This window comes from Ochotona curzoniae, unplaced genomic scaffold (genome assembly GCF_017591425.1).
Source record: "Ochotona curzoniae isolate NIBS_2020 unplaced genomic scaffold, NIBS_Ocur_1.0 contig_1014, whole genome shotgun sequence".
NCBI classification, from domain to species: Eukaryota; Metazoa; Chordata; class Mammalia; order Lagomorpha; family Ochotonidae; genus Ochotona; species Ochotona curzoniae.
In genome coordinates, this window is record NW_024464920.1 from 40,090,129 (window position 1) to 40,112,467 (window position 22,339).

Below are 22,339 nucleotides of genomic sequence, written 5' to 3' on the forward strand. Positions count from 1 at the left end.
TGAAGTCACAACCACTTCATATTGGTGTCAGCTCTATTATTGCCCTGGAGAGTTATTGCAGTCATTGTTGGGAATGAATAGGGCATAAACATCGCTTGCAAATCAGACACAACAGCACTGGGTTCCTTCCAGTTGCTGCAAGTGTTCCATGCTCAGCCCTTTTCAAGCGGGAGACAGACAGAGGAAACTCGATAACTGCAGAAAGTACACTGACCTTTCTGTTGAGCAGATAAAGAGACGAGACAGCACGCGGAGAGGGGCGGGCTCTGTGAAACGGGAAATTTGTCTTCAGTTTAGCACGTGCTCTCTTGTCCCGTCACTTTCCCTTAGCGTCCCTTGTACCCCAGGTCTTCCTGCCGCCTTTCCCGGTTCACATGCCTCCTTGCCTCGCAAAACGTCCGTCCACCCCAGGCTCACCACACCCTCCGTGGCTCTGGGGTGATGTGCCTCTATTTTGCTTTATTTTTTAAATTTTGCATGTATTTATTAGCAGGCAAACACATCTGTCACCATTTTGGAAGCACACATATATTTCTTTTCTTTAACTTTCCATTCTCTTTACTTTCTCATTAACTTGGGGGAAAAAAATATCATTCTTGGCTTACTTCTCCTTTCATATGCATCACGTGCTTTTAATGTGAGACAACACCCTAGGTGATGGGGGGCGGGTCTCCCTTTGCAGAAAAAGGAGTGCAAGAATAAAATCAGGCAGTCAGTCCATCCTACAAGACAGAATCAGTCTCCTGCTGACCCTCCTTGGGAAGAAAGCGGGCGAGAGCAGGCCAGGACCTTGGGGTGGTCACGGTTCAACTGCTGTAACCCCCCATCCCACCCACCTGGGTTTTCCAGTTTGCTCTCACATCAAGGCACTGATTGCCTGCCCTGTGCTATTATAACTCATTGGCTTAATATTACTAAGACCAGAGGAAAGCAAGAGAATGTAAATGTTGCATTTCTCCTCGAGGCCCTTTGATTCTCCTGGCACATGCTGCAATCTTGGTGGACTCTCAGGAGGTGGCTTCCAGCCTCTAACAGCAAAGCCATTGCCGAGGGTGCGTCATCTTTTAACTTGGGAACTGGGTTGTTTTAGTTTGGTTGTTTTCTTTGTTTTTTTTAAAGATTTATTTGTTTTTGTTGCAAAGTCCAATTTACAGAGAGAAGGAGAGACAGAAAGAAAGTTCTTCAACCCACTGGTTCACTCCTCAAGCAGCCACAGCAGCCAGACCTGAGCTAAGAGCCAGGAGCCAGGAGCTTCTTCTGGGTCCCCCACGCGGCTGCAGGCTTGACTGCTTCCCCAGGCTGTAAGAGTCGGTCTCAGCGGTGCTTTCTTTGACATCAAAGACACATGTCAAATTTGAAATGTATGAAGAGGCTAAAACTACAAAACTTTTAAGGGGAAAACATAAGGGAAACACTTTAGGACAAGACTTGACAATGAGTTTTTGGATATGAGACCAAAAGTAAAGGCAACAAAAGAAAAAAATAGATAAATGGGAATTTATCAGAATTTAGAACTTTTGTGCATCAGAGAATATTATGAACAGTGAAAAGGTAATTCATACATTGGGCAAAATACTTGCATATCTTATACCTGGAATTGAAGGATCAGTTGCAGTTACATAATAAAGTATCACCCCTCAGCAACAAAAAGTAAATGCAGAGCAGACACCCATCAAGAAGAGAGGAGTGGGGAACCAGGAGTGCTTGGGGTTCGCAGCAAGGGTCCACCTGCCATAGGCGGGATCAAGAAAAGTTGCTGATGGAGGTCAAGAGCAAACAAAGAAACCAAAATCATGCGTGAGCCGTGGGCTGGATACATGTTTACGTCTGTCCACCATGAGACAAGAACCTAACCAGAACGGGTCCCAGATGTGGTCAGTACTCACTCAAGGGGGAGGGGAACGGCAGCAGGCGAGCCGAGGGAGGGGTGGGATGCGAGAAACTTCGCCGACTTCACAGTTTTGTCTCCAGCAGGACCTGCTGACTGGCTTCCACCAAAGGGAAGAACAAAAAAAAAAAAAGCAAAGCTGGCTGTACGGAAAGCTTTCGGCTCCCAGAGGAAGAGGAAAGGGCACCAAGGGCAGGGCTGCATGTGTTGGAACACATCTCCTGCTCGGGAAAGCTGACTCTTCCGAAAGCACCGCGTTCTGATGAGTGTGCAGGAAACCCCACCGCCCCGGGAGTGTCTAACGACAGCCGGGTGCCTGCGCTCATCCTCACCATACAGAGGGCCCCGGACGCACGCAGGGCCAGCGGTGGACAAGGCCACTCGCCCCTTTGCCCCCTCCATCCTCTGTGGCTTCCACAGAGGCAGGGCCTCTTCCCAAAGGTCACAAACTTTTCTGCCAACGCCGAGGATCCCAGGGACCCTGTTGTCTGGTCCACCCAATAATAGCGCTCCGAAGCAGTTCAGTCCCTGGGAAATGTCAGTGGATTGCAATACGGTCTTTCTTTCGAATGGTGACTCCAGCATTGTGGCATTGTGCCTTAGGCTGCCGCCTGCCACACCAGCAATCCCATGTTAGAATGCCACAGTGTAATACTAAGCTGCAACACTTAGGAAGGCCAAAATCCTAGGGAAAAATGCATTCTCAGTGCAGAGATAGAATAATCAGAAATTTATATTCAATTAATGAAAAAGTTAAGACTAGAACACCATCGTATCATGTCTGGGAACAGCTTCACCGGGATCCCAGTTGGGAAGTCCTGGGACAGAGTGTCCGTCCCACAGGTGATGTACCAAAGTCTCACCCTCCCACGTGCCCTTAAAAACTATGCTGAATAAGAGTGGCATTCATCCCAGCGTTCTTGAGTGACTGGACAGAGTGTCTATTCTGCAGGACCTGGCTTGGAACCTGGGGAAACATACCCCGCTGGCCATGTCATATCTTAAGTAAAAGCAAAGCTTGTTTTTCTCTGCAGGCGAGCCAAGCCTACAGAGGCAAGCACCTGCAATTCTAGGCTCTTGGATTTTTCTTTTAAAGATCTAGTTATGCATTTTTATTTGAAAGGTAGAATTACAGAGAGACAGAAGGAAAGAAAAAGATACGTTCAATTCCCAAATGGTTGTGACGACTATAGCTGGGCTGGTAAAAAGCTAGCAGCCAGGAGCTTCTTTCCAGTCTCCCACATGGGTGCAGGAGTCCAGGCACTTTGGCCATCTTCCTCTGCTTTTCCTGATCATTACCAGGGAGCTGAATCCATAAATGGAGCATCCCAGCTCAAACCAGCAACCATATGAGATGCTGGCACTACAGGCAGAGGCTTAATGCACTACACCATGGCACTGGCCCTTCGGCTGTTGTGTTTACAGTGTAAACAAGGGCATGGAAAGTGTTTGTCTTTACTTCAGCCAGTTCAAGTCTTGGCTACTCCACTTCCAATACAGGTACCTGCTAATGCTGATAGGAAAGCAGCATATGACCCAAATAACTGGGCCCCTGCCACCCACATGGTCAACCCAGGTGGAGCTCCTACTGGTGGCTTCCTGACTAGCCTAGCTCTAGCCATTGTAGCCATTTGAGAAATGAGCCAACAGATGGAGGATCTCTCTCTCTCTCTCTCTCTCTCTCTCTCTCTCTCTCTCTCACACACACACACACACACACAACCTTTTGTTTTTCTGGTCTGGTTTATTGAAATGTTCTTTCTGTTCTTAGCTAGCCAGGCATTCCATTGCACCACTGTTAATGTCATCTATCATGTCATGAGGGTGATGGCCATTCACATTGCAGCCCACTGACTAGGCAGTCCCCAGGATCTCTTTGATGGTTCCAGAGAGTTCTCTGGCTAAAGATTTTGTGGTGCATGTGCTGAGCAATGTTGACAATTCCATGAAAAGTGATGTTCCCACTGTGTTTGCTGTTCTTGCTGTCTGGGCAGCTCCTGAGAGTTTTGGGGATGAGGGCAGAGGTAGAAGGCATCACCTCCCTCTGGGCTTGCCTGTTTGGGATAGTCAGCTTCACCATAATCCTCAGACCTCCCCGAGTCAGCCATCACCAGCCTTCTTCGGAGACAGAGCCAGGGGCTGACCTTGGGGGCCACATGGCATGGAGCCTCCCTGGCCCCGGGTGCACTGCAGGTAGCCCACAGGTAGACAACCGTGAGGCAGGCGGGAGTGCCTGATATCAGATAAACCTCGATTCATGACGACCAAAGAAAGTCGCACCTTGGCCTCATCTAAGCCGAAAAACAAAAGTGAAGACACATTAAAATGGGAAGAAGAATAATATCTATATACTACTTACAGCAAGATGTCAGTAAGTGAAATCTGATACTTTAAATAAATAAATTTCTGAAAAAAATATTAAGGTTCAATTAGACTGATTCAAAATTAGCAGCGTGCCTGACACATGATGAAAACATTGTGTTAACCCACTGCCTACAATGCCAACATTTTACATTGAAACACCAGTTCAAATCCTGTCTCCTTCACTTCCAACCCAGCTCCCTGCTAACAGTCCAGAAAAAGCAGCTGCTGGTGTCCCAAATGTTTGGGCCCAGAGGAAGTTCCAGTCTCCTGGCTTTAGCCTGGGTCCAGTCGTGGCTGTTACAGCCATGTGGGAAACGAACCAACACATGGGAGGTCTCTCTCCCCGCCTCTTCCTCTTTTCATTACCATCTCCCAACATAACTCTGGCTTTCAGATAAATAAAATAAATGTTGGTGCTAATTCCCCTTGCTTGAATACCAGTGAAATAACACCTGAAAAGTTTCGTTTTATTGCACCAAGTGACAAAACTAAAAGCTTAGTCACAAGCATGTCAATGAGCAAGGAATCCTTAAGCACTAACAGCCAGAATCTTAAAACTGTAAGAGTTGTCCAGTGTGCTAGTTCAGTGTGCTAGCACCTCCCCAGCCCTGTCCCATTTTCCTTTTCTGATGTGGGAAAAAAAATCTCCTATTCTAATCAGGAAATTCCTCTGCTCACCCCAGAGGAAACTATAACCTCTCACTTGCCATGGCTAAGGACGGGTCTCGGGGGCACGTGAGGTGAGTGCTGATCCAGGAAGACCCAAGGAAGAAGCAGTGAGAGAGAGCAGAGGGCAACCCTGGACTTAGGGGCTGTGGACAGCACCGTGGGCAGTAACAGAGGAAGCCAACTGCCTGTGAGATAGTGTGGATTAATCACTCATGTCTCCCAACCACATGGAATGATTACAGACTGATAACAGCACACTCTGCAAAAGGAAATGAGGACTGTGGAGAAGAAAGTGACAGCCTACCCAGAACAGGATCCGCAGATCATCAGAACTGAGATGACCCAGGACAGGGGAAACGCAGCCCAGCCTTGGAGCCACAACACGCACAGAACAGAGACTCGGGCATCTATTGTCTATTACATCTGCGCGTCTTCATTATGTAAGAATGGCATTAAGCAGCCACTATGTGCCAAGCATTATGGCAAGCACCTGATTTGTCCAGGGTAGGCACCTTTGGAGGAGTTGATAAGGATTTGAAATGACTTAAGTGATACTTATTCAGAGCAGCCAAAAGAGTGCAATAGAACTAAAATTTGTTACTGCAACTATTTGACTTCTGAACAATGCCATGTGAGTTGTATTTTTTAAATACGTCTAACTGATAAAGTCTCTACACAGATCCTGAACTGGAGAATCCCTGCTTCTACTCCCTGGACATTCAGAAATGCAACAGTGCAACAGGCAGATTCCCTGTTGGAATCCCTGCCAGGGCAAATGCGCAAGGGAGCAAGTATCGCTTGGTCTCATGTCTGAGGACTACCGCCTTGAGCAAAGCTAAAGTGCTTGTTCCATTTTATTCTGGTATCTTCCTTTATTACCTTTCAGACTCTTTTTAAAAATGATTTATTTATTTTTGAGACAATTAGACAGAGTCCATCTGCTGGTTCACTCCCATATGGCCTCCAAGAGCTAGGGCTAGGCCAGGCAGAATCTAGGAGCCTGGAATTCCATCAAGGTTTCCCACTTGGATGGCAGGAGCTCGAGCCCTTTAGCCATCATCTGTTCCCTCTTAGGAGCATTAGCAGAAGTTGGATCAGAGCAGAACAACTGGGACTCAGACTCCCGCCCAGTATTACATGTGATAGTTTGTCTAACCACACCACAACGACAGTCCCTTCGCAGAACTTTTCAAAATTTTTAGAAAAGATTTATTCATTTATTTGTAAAGCAGAGTTACAGAGAGAAAGAAGGGCATGGAGGAGAGAGAGACAGAGACCTTCCAATTACTCAGTTACTCCCCAAATTGTTGCAATGCCCAGGTTTTACCAGGCCAAAGCCAGGAGCCAGCAGTTTCAGCCAAGTCTGAGGACTTGGGCAATCTTCTGCTGCTTTTGCAGTCACGTTAGCAGGGAGCTGGACAGGAAGTAGAGAAGCCCAAACTGGAAAAGGCATCCATCCACACTGCTGGCTACACCACAGCACTGGCCCCATGAACAATTTTTTAGAAGATTTATTTATTTACTTTTGCATTGGAAATTCAGATATACAGAAAGGAGGAGAGGCAAGGAGAAAAATCTTCCACCTGTTGAATCACTCCCCAAGTGGCCATAATGGTCAGAGCTGAGCTGATACGAAGCCAGGGGCCAAGGGTCTCTTCTGGGTCTCCCACGCGGGTGCAGGGTCCCAAGGCTTTGGGCCGTCCTCGATTGCTTTCCCAGGCCACAAGCAGGGAGCTGGACGGGAAACAGAACCGCTGGGATTAGAAACCTCACCCATTTGGGATCCCAGCGCATACAAGGTGAGGACTTCAGCCACTAGGCTACCATGCCAGACCCTGCCTCATGAACTTTTAATAAATAGGTGAACATGGTTAATCCCCTACCTGATAAAAGAATTCTTTTCCAGTATGCCCTATAGCATCTCCAAGAACTAAGTAGGGCTTGGTGGAACCTGATTTAGTGCTACCTGGGTTCACTTTATTGTTCCACAGGCAATCTAAATCATTGCCAGGCCACTATTCATCCTGGTTCTCAAAAAGAAAAGAAAAGAGAAAGAAAATTTCCACTTTTTTTCCTGTGTGCTAGCTGAAGAACACAGCTGGTATCACAGAGAAATTTAGAATCATATTGACTTTACCCAGTAATAATTAATTGCTCCTTTGTCAGAATCCAACGCAAACTGAATAACCCAGGAAGCTTTGAATATTACTGCTTGCATTCCTCATCCCAGAAACGCTGGCTTGGTGGTTCTGGGGTAGGGGCGGGCATTAGGAAAGTGTTTTAAGCTCCCCTAGGATTTTAAGGTGTAGCCAAGGTTGGGAATTCCATGCTAAAGGATTTTAAGAACTTCATCACCTGCCTTCACATTTAGATCTCTGGGTTAACCCCGGAGAGGCCTGTGAGGTTGGGAGAGGGTCAGAAGTCACTGGTCAGTAGAATGTGGTCCCGAAAGTGTGAGAAACTTTGTAGGGAAGGAACGATCCTTGAACCCAAGACCTGCTTCTGTGTGAGCTTCCTGGTCGTTACTGTCATGAAATGTTCCTTCTGGTACCTGCGCTGTTGACAAGTCTAGGTTTAATCCTTCCTAGTCTTCAAATGGACACTTTATTTTTTTTTTTAAGTCATGCATTTCAATTGGTCGGAAAACTCCACCTGCTCTTTCTTTACTCATTGAGTACTTACTGTTCTCAGCAATACAGGGGAGTGATGAATTGAGCTTGAATCGCCTTGTGACCTTGGATAAGTTCCATAACCTCTCTCAGTTTCTTCATCTGTAAAATGGGTATATCAATCCTTTTTCACTGAGCGTGAGGCCTAACCGGATAAATTCCTGGAGAAGTCTAGAATAGCGAGCAGCAGAGTAAGTTTTCAGCAAATGCTGGCTACTACTAATGTCTATGATTTCCTAAGCGCAGTTCTGCAGTTCTCTGCCTAGGGTTTGAGGAGCATAGAGAAGGGTAAAGCTAGGCCTCTCCCCTCCAGAGCGTCACAGTCAGGCATCTGAGACATACGGATGTCTCGTGAGGGGGGTGGCTGGGCTTTCGCCGTGTTATATGCAAGCTTCTGGGAGAGTCTTCAGGGAGGCGTTTTAGAAGATATGGCATTAGGTCTGGTATAAGAGTTAGATCGGACCTGCAGGCTTGGTCATTTGCTGCTTTAGTGACATGGGAGAGGAGAAAGCCCAAATATCCACAGCTCAAAGGAGACACGTAAGTAGATTCCCCTGACCCTCTGCCACCCACCTCCCGCAGGATAAAACCACCACATTCTTCCATGCCATGACCTGGGATTTGGTGACCTTCCTGCTGTGCCTGGGATTAGGCTTACTATGGGCAGTTCCACAACCATGGCCTGACAGCAATCCCAGCTGTACAGAAAGGCCTGTGGTGACTGCGGAAACGCCAGGAGGACCGTTGGTCAGCAGCGGTCAGGAGCAGAGGTGAGGTGAGCAGAGTAGTGAGGAGGCAATAACTGCGCTTGAGAGTTTCACAAGGCACCAAGAGCCAGGGTCATGTCTCTCCACCGCAGCCCTTTCAGGATATCCTGTCATTCAGCCAGGACATATATACAGTTCAGAGTGGTCCATTGCACCGAGACCCCAGCATCTGACACTTTTCCTGTCTGGGAAGGCAGCTCTCACATATCCTCTGGCTCAGTTCAGGAAAAGGAAAAGAAAAGATTTAAAAGCAGACATTGAAATGAGAAATAATTCACCAAGAGTTCATCAAACTGAGATAAAATAGCTAGACTTCAGACAGGTGCCTGGCACGGGGGAGGCGAGCTCGTCATGCTGCAATACCTCGCCATCCTTTCTCTTGGACTGGTCGCACAGACGCTCTGCAATGTGATTGTACTCAGACCGAAGGTAAGATGAGACGTCAATATTTCTATTCATTCATCTTCGTGGTGTGTTAGAAAGCCTTGGCTTTTCAGCATTGCTTGGGGAAAAGAGAGAACTTGTAAAGAAGAGATCCTAAATGTAGAAACATTTCCGCAGGTGTGATAACCAAGCGAGCTGGTTTTTTTTTTTTTTAAGTAAAAAGCTGGTTATCCTGCGCTGAAATCTGCCAACATCCCTCCTTCTATTGTGGATATTGGCATCTTCTGCCTGTTTCAGTCCTCTTTTCACGGTCAGTGCCTCCTCTCTCATCTCTCAGATCATAGAAAGTATCCAGAGCCACACTGAGACGTTTTTGCAGGAATTGCAGAGTGGATAATATCTTATAGAGGGACTATCAGAAGGGTCAGAAATAATGACAGGGAAGGCCAGACAGTCATCTAGTCCACCTGCCACAGGGTTGCAGCAAAGTCTCCAGGACAACCTTGTAAGTATCTGTACCTTTTCAGTCCTGCAGTGCAGTGAGCCCTTGAGCAGGTTCACCCAAGTTGTTATCACAAAGTGATGGCAAGCATTGCTGAGACCCAATCCGGGGTGATTTAGGTAAAATATATTTCACACTATCTAATTTCTATGCTACTAGGAATGAATTGTCTTTGCTTTTATTTATGTAAAGGGAACACATTTCATGCTGCTTATATACCATTTTGAGAACATAGTGAAACTTCCAAGGCTCTCCTCTCTCCTTCCCTCCCTACAACTCTCCTTCTCTCTCCTTCTGCCTTTTTTGTTTTGATTTTTTTTCAATGACCTACTTTATTTTTTTCAATTTAATTTATAATCATGAGTTTAACCCTCCACTGTATACAGAACTCGACAAGGAGCAAGCAGGAAAAAAAAAAAACCACTGTTCTTCAAGCGTATAGACAAGGACCATAAACAATGACCAGATCTCCAAATGATGATTTCGCTGACTTATCATTTTTTGGTACTCTGTGTATCAGTTACCACACATGAGTCTGTGTCTGTCTCAGGCAACTGTTTACCAATGCCAGTTTACACTCCAGTTGGCTCTATTCTGGTGATACCCATCATGAAAACACAGGCAGATGGCACAGTGGTTAACATCTCAGCTATGAAGTAGGCAGATGTGGACTTGAACTATGGCTGTATTTTGTGTTTTACAAACGTGTCTAAGACCCAGTCTCAGTGCTCCACAGATTATAACTGCTTAACCTTGAGCAAGCTACTTGAGCCCTTTGATCCTCAGTTTTCTCCTCTGACGGTGAGGGTTGTCGCCGCTGTCATCTCCATTAGTAGCCTCAGCAGGCGGTGCCTATGTTACAGAAACCGGGTCTTGGCAGGTGTTGAAAGCTGAGTTTACCATTCAGAGGGGACAGTGTTACCAACACTGCATGAGAGGCAGAATGAGTCATCTTGCTTAGAAAGGGCAACTTAAAGGTCAAGGAATTTCTTTAAAAGTGACGTTGAATTTGATCTATGAAGAAATCAAAGACAGAGTCAAGTCACCTTATACGCTTATCCAGCTGAGAGATTTTAATGTAAAGAAAAGCTGCATTTTAAAAATAAAGATGCATCACAGTAGTTAAAGGGGATTCATTCAATTCAAATTATACATATAGGGGTAGATTTTTATTACCCTATAAGTAATAACTATATCTATGTATATATAAAACTACACCTCAATATACTTTTTATAGGTTTTTTTAAAAGTTTTTCAAGGTCTCTTTTATTATTCCAAAAGGAGTAATAATACTGTGTTGGTTAATAACAATAACCAGATGAAAACCTTCTTATATGTTAATTGAGTGTAGGGAAGGGAAAAAGCTAATGAAAAAAGTGGATCAGAACCTCAGAGTGTGTCATTGGGCAAGTCCCTGCACCATCTTTCAGATCATTTTTCTCCCCCCTAAATGGAGACTATCCCTGGAGCTGAGAAAATTGGACAGAATGATGCGGTTGCACTTACATACAGCAATAAATTGTTCCATAAGTACAAGGCTTCTTGCTATGCAGATTTGACAAATCTCAATGAATGCAAATGTAATGGTGACACATCTACTGCTCTAGACCTGGGGCTGGGCTCTTAAGGTAAACTATAGGGAAACAGAACTACTGGACAGGTGTGTCTGCTTCTTAGCGGGCTTAAGTGAACAGCAAAATTTAAATGGGCCCCCTTGGGTTGGCCAGAGGAAGAATAAAAGCTTTAGAAAGGAGTGTGTTTTTGTGGAAGAGGTGGTGTGAAGCGGGACTTTGAAGGTTTGTGTTGAAAGGCCAAAGAGATGAGGGGCACATTCCTAGCAGGAAAGGCAACAAGCCAAGCACTGAGATGGTTGGAGAAGACCCACAGGAGCCAGAATGCCCTGCCTATGCTAGTCCAGACACCATGCAGGCAGTTCTCACCATTGGCATCAGTGAAAGGTCTTCATAAGCTGAACAGTGGCTCTTGATGGCTCCTTTTTCAGGAATTCATTCAAAATTTTGCACACTCAGCTGGAGTCAAAGTGAGTCTGGATCATTTATTTTAGAGCTGATTCTCTGCCTGATATTCGTCAGTCTGATAGCTCTAATTCTTCACTTGATGCTACCGTTCATCTACCACTATAACTACCACCACTGTTTCCAGGGCTTAGACTACAACAATGTACAAAACAGAGAAGATATCTGCTCTCACAGAGCCTACTTTCCAGTTGGATCGTCACCTAATATCTTTGTATAGCAATTAATATGGTGTTGTCTCCAGAACAGATACTCCTGTGGAATCAATGCTGAAAGATTTTTAAAAGGTGTTCATCTATAACCAATTGACTGGGAATAACCTGTTTTATTAGCTACCATGTGAAAGGAATATGCTGCAATATACTTCAGGTCCTTTATTTGGATAAGTGTAATGACTTTAGAAAGTTACCTTGTTGAGCACAAGAACCAAGACAGAGAACAGTCCAGACCAGGCCAGGTAACAGTACCACCAGCAGACATTTGGCCCAGGTCGGAGACATGCCAGGCTGGGCCAGCCATATCATCCACTGGCAAATCCAAGAACCAAAATGGTGTGTGGGTCATGCCAGGTCAGGCCACAACACAAGCCAGTTCACTTTAGAACTGGGACTGGGGGCTGACTGGGCTGGCCTCAACACCTATTGGTTTGCATAGTAGACAGGGCTGGAGATAGAACTGACCCTGCAATTGCAACCTCCAGTGTGTGTGTAGGCTGATTTGGACATTGGACTATGCCTGTATTAGCAAGCACACACAAGAACCAGATCTGGGATCACCTCAGATGAGGTTTCTTTAGGGATCCTCCCAACTGAACCGTAGACTCAGAACTCTAACCATGGAGAGAATTGAAGGTTCCATGGTCTGACCGTGGAGTGGCAGAGCTGAGCCTCCTCAGTAGCTTAGATGAAGCAGTGGACAGCATATTCAGTTCTACATGGAGGATATGGCAATTCATTGGAGCCTCTAGAGGACACCCAGTACCATAACAGAGGATGGAGGACAAAAGAAATTGATCAATTACCCCAGCCACGGGTTGGCAGTGAAAAATCTGGGGAAATGGAGACTGTAAGGTGGACTAAGTCAGCCAGTGGATTCTGGAGAGATTTCATTGTGCTTGGGGTGGTGAAATCAGCAGCAATTCAGAACAGTTGAACTATCAAAATCACTTGAACAGGACCCTTGGCGCATGCCCCACATCGGGGACCCTGGATGGTTGGGAGGCTGGGTGTGGCTTCTCCCCTTATCTCCCTCTTTCCCCCAAATATAGGGAAAAAAAGAGACTGTGGAAAGAATGATCTCGCCCACTTCCCTCTAGCCCTTGACCCTTCACACCCTAAGCAACTATGTAAAAATCATCACAAATAAAGTTTAAATACACATATATATGTATTATTTTTAAAAACTCAGGAAAAAGAGAAGAAAAGGAACACTCTTGTGTGCACTCTAAAATACAGAACAGGGATGATAAATGTGCAGTAGAAGCAGTGCTTCTCCCCTCTCAGCCCAGCTAGGGCGGACCCTGCTGGGGATCACAACCCACTTTCCCAATGAGGTTGCAAGTAGCATTCCATTCATTTCCATTCAACCTCATTGCCATCATTAATATTCTATTGAGGTGAAGCCCATGGAGAAGATTGACCAGAGTCAGAAAGTTTGCAAAGCTCTCATGATGAAACTGATGTTCTTCTCACTGTTTTCACAGGAGGGAAGATGTGATAGGCCAACTTTTCTCTTAGCAAAGACTGAGTGTCGATCCTGTGTGCTCAATCTTAACGTGAAGTGCCCGGATGGTTACGACAAGCTTACCAACGCTGAAGGATTTCGAGATTGCAGGTACTTAACAAAAAAATATGTTCCAGACTTGGAAGTCAAGGGGTAGTGAACTCAAACTGAAACTTCCAGTCTCAAAAAATTGCAAAGCATTGTCATGGTTTTTCACTTCTTCTGAAACTACACTGAGTCTGCACCGAAGTGACTTAGAAAATACAAACTTGGGTCAAAATCACATATTGTTACTGACTCACACCATAAGGCACAGTTGATTCATTGCAATGCATATATACATTCTCTCTTCAACCTGTATCTATTTATATTGACAATCTGGGTTACATCTGGGACTGTCAGCTCGAGCGTGAACATGCTTAAAGCACTGGGTCTCGTAGTCATCGCGTGAACTAGCTATAGACCACAATACTAACCAATTCAGCTCAAATATATGGGACATATAAATGATTCCACAGCTTGATTTTTGTAAATGTTGCATTCTTGAGGACTTGCTATGATTCAAAACTTTCATCATTTAAGATGAATCTCAACAGTGGGTTACAAGTGGCTTTGTCCAGTAGCTACGGAATGAAGTGAGACTCAAAGAAACTTTTTTTATTCCTTCAGTCTACTAATTTAGAAACTAGACATTGCTCAGTGAGTTCATTTTAATTTAGTGAAGAATTCATTTTTTTAGATTTTCTGTGGCAAAAAACTTGATGCTCTTCACACTATTTTAAATTATTAAATTTATTCAACATTATTTTATGTATCACTTTATGACAATTATTTTGAAAATCCACATGAAATGGAAGCCCCTTTTTGAGACATATTTATCAACCCTGACACCCACATTTCCTTAATTTGACCATGCAATACTATAAAACCAAAACTGTTATTTTTAATGGAAGTTTTTCAACATTAACTAATAGAATTAACAAGCACATCAACAGTGGTTACTGTCAGTCAGCTTCATTTCAGGGATTGGTTTGGGAGAACAAACTTGACCTCTGTTCTTAGTAGCAGTGCAGTTGAAAGAAATAAGATTGTCTCCAAATTCAGTAACATCTAACACAATATTAAGCTATGCCTACAGAGATCCCTGCAAATAGGCAATAGTGTTTGATCCCTGTAGAATTGCCGTTCCAGAACTGTACCTTAGCCAGTACTAGAAAATGTTCTAACTCCCAAAAAGATATTGTGATAATGTTGTCCACTACATTATACCACTTCTGCCACAGAAATCTCTACAGTCATAGTTTCTGTAATAAAAATACTAATCCTGGACAATGGGTTATTTTAAATCCATGGATATTATCCCTCTGTGCTGAATTTACTGCTGGGACAGTCAGTGACACTTTGCAATACTTCTAGCACGTGCCAAGATCTACCACCATTTACCTTATCCACTAACTCCTGATGTAACTTTAGATGTTTTCCCCCTTTTCATTTGATTCCTTTATCTAAGAATTAAAAAGTCATGGTGAAGTTTTACTCAGTCCTGAAATGCAAATGTGTTTAATCCATACTGTTGTACATGTGGGAAAGTACAAAGACTAAAATAGAACTCTCAGAAAATTCCGACACCTGGAGCTAACCGCGCGTCACCAGCCTCTCTTTACCCTTCCAGGTATACCTTCAAGGTCAAACAGTCCTCCCTGCTTCTCCCTGGATGCCGCCATGTCTGTAAGAAGATCTATGCGGAACCTCGGTGTTGCTCAGGCCGCTGGGGCCCGGATTGCACGGGTAAGGGATCTCACACTGGGCTTTCAGTCCTTGCTTCTTGATGTCCCTTTCCTCAGAAAACGGAATTGATGGAAGTCCAATAAAAGAAGAGCAGATGCATTTTCTAGAAATGTCCATTTTAGTCTAACTGTCCTTACCCTGTCAAGTTTTATAAAGAAGCCCACATTTTGCAGTTAGAGATCTCTTCTTAAGTAAGAAAAGGGAATAACGGAATGGATATCCTTAAAACACACACACACACACGGAAGAAAACTGGTTAGGGAAAGGAAGCAATCATGCTGGGCTATGATGATCCCAAATAGAGTTTTACTTAAGAAGCTATATTATTTCAGCATTTCTTTTCCTCTCAAAGACTGTATTCACTGTTTGGCAAACAGGACATACATTCAATCTTTTTTTTTTTTTCAAATTTTAGGATGGAAAGCAAACCGTAAAATGCTGGATTTAATATACCTTTGTGCAAAAAAAAAAAAAAAAATCTACAAAGTTACATGCAAAGACACTTACATAAAAAGCAATGTGTGATGGTCAGATTTAAAAGTAAGAAAACGTTTTTTTAAAGTCTGAACCAATGATATAATCTCCTGTGACAAAGGACACAATCTACCCTTGATCCTGAATCTATTCCATCCAAAATCTAGATGCTAACACTCAAACAGCAACAGAGTCCTCGAAAAGATACACAGGTTATGTGGGGGTTAGTAGGAGGTTAAAAACCAAATATTTTAACTCATGAATTTGCCATTTGTTTTCCATCTCCTAAGAGTGCAATGAAAACTCGGGGGCAACATTGGCACTCTTTTGCTTTTCTTCTTTTTTTTTTCTTTGTTTTTTTCTTTCTTCCTTCTTTTTTTTCTTTACTGATTAAACAAGCTAACATGCTGCTAAAACACTTGATAGATCAGAGAAGGCTTTCTATAAGATGCAGTACAAAAGCCAGAATGTTCCAAGAGTGAATGGCAGACCAGTGCGACAGGCCGAAAGAACACTAGGACTGCAACCAATAGTGTTAGGTTTGCACTTGGCTCCATCACGTGATGGTTCGGGCCAACAACTTTCTGATTACGCCTCGGTTTCCTCCACTATCAAATGAAGGTAGAAAGTGTAACCTTACACAACTGCTATAGAGATTTTAACACCTTAATCTAGGGGAGAGGATGTGCAGAGTACATGGCACCAGGAAGGCACCTTGTCAGTGACCTGTGAATGAGTGGACCAGAACCAAATAGTCCTCTGATCATGAAAGAAAACCACAATATTTTCCCTAAGTCCCCTCCCCCTCCTTTTTTTTTTTAACAGTGATAACTGATAAAACATGACTTGTGTGGGTTTCGTGCCATTGTACTGTGCTCCCTGCAGGTGAATATAGCAAGCTTCCCAGCCGCTCCCCCAAGAGTTTGCAAGGGATCCTGTGCTTTTGGATTCGTCTGGAGGGCAGAGAAGCAAAACTGACGACCACAGATCTCTGCCCTGCTTCTGCCGTCCTCCGGTGATGGCAAAAGCTTGCTTCGCTTTATCTGCACCTTCCAAGCACTCTGCATGTCATGAGAGGCTTCCTTCCTTTTGCTCAGGAAAAAACTAAATGCCCCAGCTGGCCACGAAGTTCACCTCTCCCATTTGGCGGTGATGACAAGCAAGACCTTGACTCTTGCTTTACATTTCCGCGAGGATAAGGCCGTTTGGGAGCTGCTGACACATGCCCGCCCTCCTCGGGAGGAAGCACATCCCCAAGTCCCAGAGGGCCTTGTTTCTAAGACACACAGTAGCCTCCACTTCCTTCCTGGTGCATCAACAAACACACCCAAAACCAACACCTCTAGATCCCTTCAAAATCCAGTCTAAAAGCACCTTACTCAAACTAGGAACCAACTCCATGGTCAATCCTGAAACTCTGGAAAACACAAAAAAGACATTGAGGAAAACATTACTAGTAATCTCAAATTAAGAACCAAGGCATGAATTCTCACACAGGGGGAAAAACATCACCCTGACATAAGGCAGGCGTCTCTAGCCAGATTGAACCAGACTCTCCCTAATTTAAACATTGCACTGCTTTCCCAAATGCACATATGGAAATCTTTTCTTGTCAGCACAAAAATATATTTCTAATCCTAAAACTTGATCATATTTGAACAGCCAGTATTTTACTTAAGATAAAACTATCTTTTTTTGATTTGAGCAAATTTTTGTATTTCACAAAAATTTCATGAAATTGAATAACAAACCAAAGTAATGGCAAACCAATGAGTGCCAGGGGGAAACCCTGAATTTTCTTACGTTCAGAACGTGATGAGCTTAAGGAGCACTGACAGTGTTTTTTCTGTGTTAGGTCATTGTCATTTCTATTTTTCAGATGTTATTTTCATTTGCTGCTTCACTTGTCTTTCCTATTACATATGCCTTATCATTTCCTGCAAAGGTTGTCAATAGCAGACCACAGGGGCTTGAAACCAATTGTTAGGCTTTTTGTTGGTAGCAGGGTTTTGTGGTTGGATTGAGGTGGGGGCGGTGGGGAGGCGGAAAGTTAGGCTTATTTTGCTTTGAGTGACAAATAATGCTGAGTTCATATGAAAAACATATATCACTTCAGTTTCCCGGACAGACAATTCCACAAGAGCTCTAAATAGAACGCCAGGACTTATCTCCCGCCACCACTGTGCACCAAGCTTTTAAACAAAGGTGGTGATTGCAACGGGCACCTCTAGAACTCTGACACGATAAGTCACAGGGAGGCCCTTGGCCTCTGGCAGGCAGGAAGCGAGTTACCTTCCTTTAAGGAGTAGACCAACTGATGATTTGCTGATGGTGTAATGGTTACTGCTCTTGCAAGGAAAGTCAGAAGCAAGAGACCACCGAGCAGGAATGCCAAAGGGAAATGTGATAACAACCTACAATGCCTTGTCAGTGCCTCGGCCTCCCAGTACATCAGACACACACTTAGGGCAAACTCAGTCATCTCATCTTCAAGCCTGGTGACTGAGAAAGTCACCATTTGACCATGGCATTTACTAATCAAGGTCTGAAGTTAGAAAACGCCAGGCGAGCATGGGAGGAGAGGGAGGGAGGTAAACTTTCCCTTTACAATCTTTATTTTAAAACCCGACACAAGTAGCTTGCACAAATTGCAAAAGTCATTCTATGAGGGCCATTCAAAATCTTCATAAAGGTATTTATGATGGGAGCCAGCTTCAGTTCTCCTCGGTGGGTAGCAAGGACAGATACACCTGGGCCAGCTTCCACTACTCTCCCAGACCTGTTAACACGGAGCTAGATAGAAGCAGAGAGGCCTGGAGACGGACTTTCTGTTAAGGGAATGTTAAGAGTTCTTCCAACTCTTTCAGAGTTAGAAGAAGCATAATTTACAGTTCCCCTCCTGAACTTCTTAACACGCATTAACCAAAGTTTCTCCATCCTTCCCTCCTCCCTGCTCTCCTCAACCTCAGACAAGCCCATTACACTCCTAATTGTGAGCTCAGCTTCTGTAGATTCCACATGATTCAGAACAGCTGGTCTAGGAAATCCCCTAACAGGAATACGCGCCTAAACTGTTAAAAGCAGACACAGAGGCCTGCTGGGTAGAAGCCTGACTCCTCGGTGGCTGGCCTGTAGCCTGGAATGCGGTCATTCTCCCTCGGTGAGTGGGCCCTGTTTTCTGCTGCCATGTGTGAAAGCAAGGCAGAGCTGCATGGAACAGACACCCAAGGGACAGCAAAGTCACTCCTGCCTCCCAGGGGGACTGGGCAGTGTATCAGAGGTGGGCAGGACACGCCTGGAAGAGGAGGAGGAAATTGGCTGGTGCTAGACTGCAGTAAAGAGGAAAGTGAGATGGGGAGGGGAGCTGGCTGCTTTGCTGAGAAAACCGGGGAGTGGAATGGGAACCTGGAATTCAGCCCTGCACATGTGGGCAGGCCAGGGAGGACAGTTGTGTGAGCTGCCACTCATAGCTGAGCCGGCTGGGTGTCTCCCAGAAAGCACCTTGCTCTTTAGGCTCTGAGGGGTGTCATGGGGACCAAGAGAAGGAACCAGTGGAAGGGTAGCTACTTCTTCACCTTCCTAGTACTTGCCATGGCTGCTCCTGGTCCCCAAAATTCCATCTCGCCCTGAGAAGGCCTAGTAAAAAACCAATGAGAGAAGAAGTATGTGATAGTAGATGATATAGCTAAAGGAAAAGTAAAGTTCTCTCCACACCCTGGCTCGATCCTGTGACCATCAAGGGGTTCAATTGCTTTCAGGTGAGCTTCGGGGACTTACCTGGCCTGAGCTGATGAAGCTCTTGGTCTTCCCCTTCATCCTCAACACCTGCTGCTCTCCCACACAGAAAGACCAGCATATTTAACAAAGCCCATCCTTAGTGACGCTGGTTGCTGCTATCTGCTAAGGCAAGCTCTAAAGCAACTTGGCCTTTTGGGCTTGGGTTATTTTTGGCAAATGTTGGGCAGCATCCAGTAGAGGGAGTCATGGGAATTCTAGCTCTGACAACCCTTATCCTGGTTTGTAAATCAGTTCTCTAGTTGGTCCCTGATCAGTGGCTCCCTCCTCCCTGAACTGGCAGGACCACGGAACTAGGGACCAGGTCTCTATGTTCACTCTTCTTCCTGAACTTTACACAGTGCTTGATTCCAACCCTGTGTCCCACAACATAGTATTGTGATCTGTTGCTTTATGGCAGTCTGAAAGAACAAACACAAGAGATGGGGGAATCTATCAGAATCAAAGCAGCTGTCATCAACTGTATGCCTAATATGAGAGTGTTTCAATACACTCGTGGAAATGGAATGCAAAGATGCTTATTTTGATACAGAATTAAAGTTCATGCATACGTTTTTCTTCACATGCATTTTTCATGAGCAGTTGCCATACCTCAGCTCCAGCTTTGTCTGACCAAGTTTCTCACCCTTCCCAGAGCAAATCATGCCTTTCTACAACCCTGAGACTTTACAGTGCCGTTCCCTCTACCTACCACGCCCTTCCCTTTAAAGCATGATCAACTCCTGCCACATCTACAAAACCTGTACAAAACCTGTAGAAACACCTGTTGGGTGTTTCTCAGACTACCCATGACAGCATGAATGCTCATGGCTTCCTTCATAAGACTCCCTTTTCTAGCATGTTGTTTAAGAGGCCTGAATTTAGAGTTTTGTGAAGGGCTGGGCTAAAAATTATCAGCTTTGCAACTGTGAGACCCTGGGCAAATTAAGACTATTATGAGTGCCAGGTTCTTTGCCTGTCGGCTACACCAATATCAACTACCACTGGAAGTTGCTGCAGGAATGACTTCATTCGTTGACAACAAAGCCTATGACACATGCTTAATCAAAGGTTGAGTGGGGATGGAAGAATGAGAGGAAAAGGGGAGAAAACCCCTATACTTACAAAAACTGTGTTAGGGTTCAAAAATGGGTTGATGCCTCCTGTGACAGGACCTGTCTGGATTAGCATTCACTCACTTACATGTATACCTCCATGACACCCTAGGCGGCCCCAACAGGTTTTCAATTGCTTCTTTTCCTTGGCAAGTAGCACACTAAATGCCACATCATAGGCACTGCATGCCTCCTGGAAGAATTTTTGTGTGCAGTTATCAATGAGTGATCCTGAGCTGTTTGACTCCCTAGAGTGCCCAGGAGGATGGCGGTCTCCCTGCAGTGGCCGGGGCACCTGTGCTGAAGGCATGGACGGGAGTGGGACGTGCTCCTGCCAGGTAAGCTCTGTCTATCCATCACCCCCGCTCCCCTTCTCCCCTGCTGAATCTCTTAAACCCACGCATGCCATGGGGGATATCTAAAAGGTCGTTTACAAACATAAGATGCGATCTGAGCAGTCGCCACCGGTAGCCTACTGCCCCTCAGCCTCTCCTCGGCATCCTTTGTGAACCCCTGGTCTGTCAATGGAAGAGTTTCTTCTTTGCTATCTTCTGAAAGTGGCTGTCGGCAAGTTTCAAGTCTTGGAGAGTTTAAATACAAAGAATTCCTTCTGAATGGGATTGAGCTCCCCTTTCTACAGAAATGCAAAGCTGAGAGTTTTCATGTCACCCTTGGGTGACACTGGGATGTAACTGGGTGCACCTGCTGTCTGTTTATAACTGGCTTTCCAAGCAGCCTTCTTCTGCACGGCTACAAAGCCTTCATGGGAAAGAGCGCAAAACCAGCAGGGACAAAGGAAGGCGGGGCGCGGGGGAGGATTGGCCCCGGGCACAGAGCAGTGTGTTTGAGAAAGACACATACTGTTCAGAGTATTGGTGGGAAGTTCAAGGGCTCCTTGAGTCACACAGATCCTGTTGGGTCTAACGTCACATTCCTGCGTGTTTTACAGCAAGGATTTGGTGGGACAGCCTGTGAAACCTGTGCTAATGACAACTTATATGGACTGAACTGTTCACAAGGTAGATGCGATTTCCATGTGATTAATACCTTTTTAAGGGGATGGGAAAACTTTTTAGCAGGGGGAGAAGGAAAGAGTCATTGAAAAGTTATATGTAATCAAGTCTACGCGGGGAATACAAAAGGTTGGACATTTGATGAAATGCGGTCAGTGGAGAGAGTCGGCGTGTGCTGTGGCTCTCAAACTCGCAGCCCAGCCCTCCCCCAGCAAGCCCTTCTGGCATGGGCAAGTTGGCATACTTGCCCAAGAGAAGGTTTCTTCTCTTGGGGTTTCAGGCCAGGGAATGAGTGGATGAAGGAAGGAATGGGTGAGTGGGTCAGTAATGGCTATTCATGTTTGCAAAAGAACCCAGAAACCTCTTCAGCCAGTTGTCCTCTAGGTGGCAGTGTTGTTTCATCCAACGTGATGGTAGCCCTAGCACAAGGCAGTTCTGCCTGCAAGTGGGACAGCTCTATTAGGTGTGGTTTGTTTCTAACAATAACTGCCCTGCCACAGGAGCAAGCTCCTCCCAGACTGTTTATTGGTTTGGAGACGACTGAGAGGTGCACCAGCCAATGCCAACACTCTATCCTAGCCCGTGCCCAGCTCCCAGTCAACACAGTCTGCAAAGCCCATTTTCTTTGACATGGCTCCCAAATCGGTCCCATAAAGGCACTGCTCATCCGAAGAGCTAGCATCTGCTGGATGCCTAGTGGTATACATAACCCCCTTGGGTGCTCATTATATCCTAAGTGAAGGATCCCATTCTCCAGACAAAGCAGAGGTCGCTCAAGGCTATGTGGCAGAAATGAGTGCAGAATCAGGATTGGCCCTCCAGGGGTCTGACTCCAGCTCTTAGGACCCCAACAACTGCCCTAGATGGCCTCTCATCGCGTGTCTGCCCTCAGACTGGTGATAGGAATCCTCCCATGGAGAGAGTAAGTCCTCATCACTGAGCAGTTAGACGTGTAGTCAATAATTACGCTACAAAGTCACAGACGGACCAGCAGCTCCCACGGTCACGAGACCCATCTCAGGGCTGCATGGTCCAGCCCTCTCATTAACATGACCATGACTCTAAGCATTTCAGTGTCACACATGTCTCTAGAGGTTTGCAGAGGCCAGCTCACAAAGTGCCAAGGGCCCTTTCAAGGAGACTCCGAGACTCTTTCTGCCGTTCTCCTGCCCAA

General features: G+C 45.3%; 1 protein-coding gene across 1 annotated transcript in view; it reads left to right on the plus strand.

The window, feature by feature from the left end:
• The first annotated feature begins 8,708 nt into the window (after nt 1–8,708).
• STAB2 (stabilin 2) overlaps nt 8,709–22,339 on the plus strand; it is a 116,959-nt gene continuing 103,328 nt past the window's right edge. The window contains exons 1-5 of the mRNA XM_040988004.1: nt 8,709–8,786; nt 12,982–13,112; nt 14,674–14,789; nt 20,405–20,490; nt 21,102–21,171. Of these exons, the coding sequence (XP_040843938.1) occupies nt 8,709–8,786; nt 12,982–13,112; nt 14,674–14,789; nt 20,405–20,490; nt 21,102–21,171 (481 nt within the window). The remainder of the gene's footprint in view (nt 8,787–12,981; nt 13,113–14,673; nt 14,790–20,404; nt 20,491–21,101; nt 21,172–22,339) is intronic.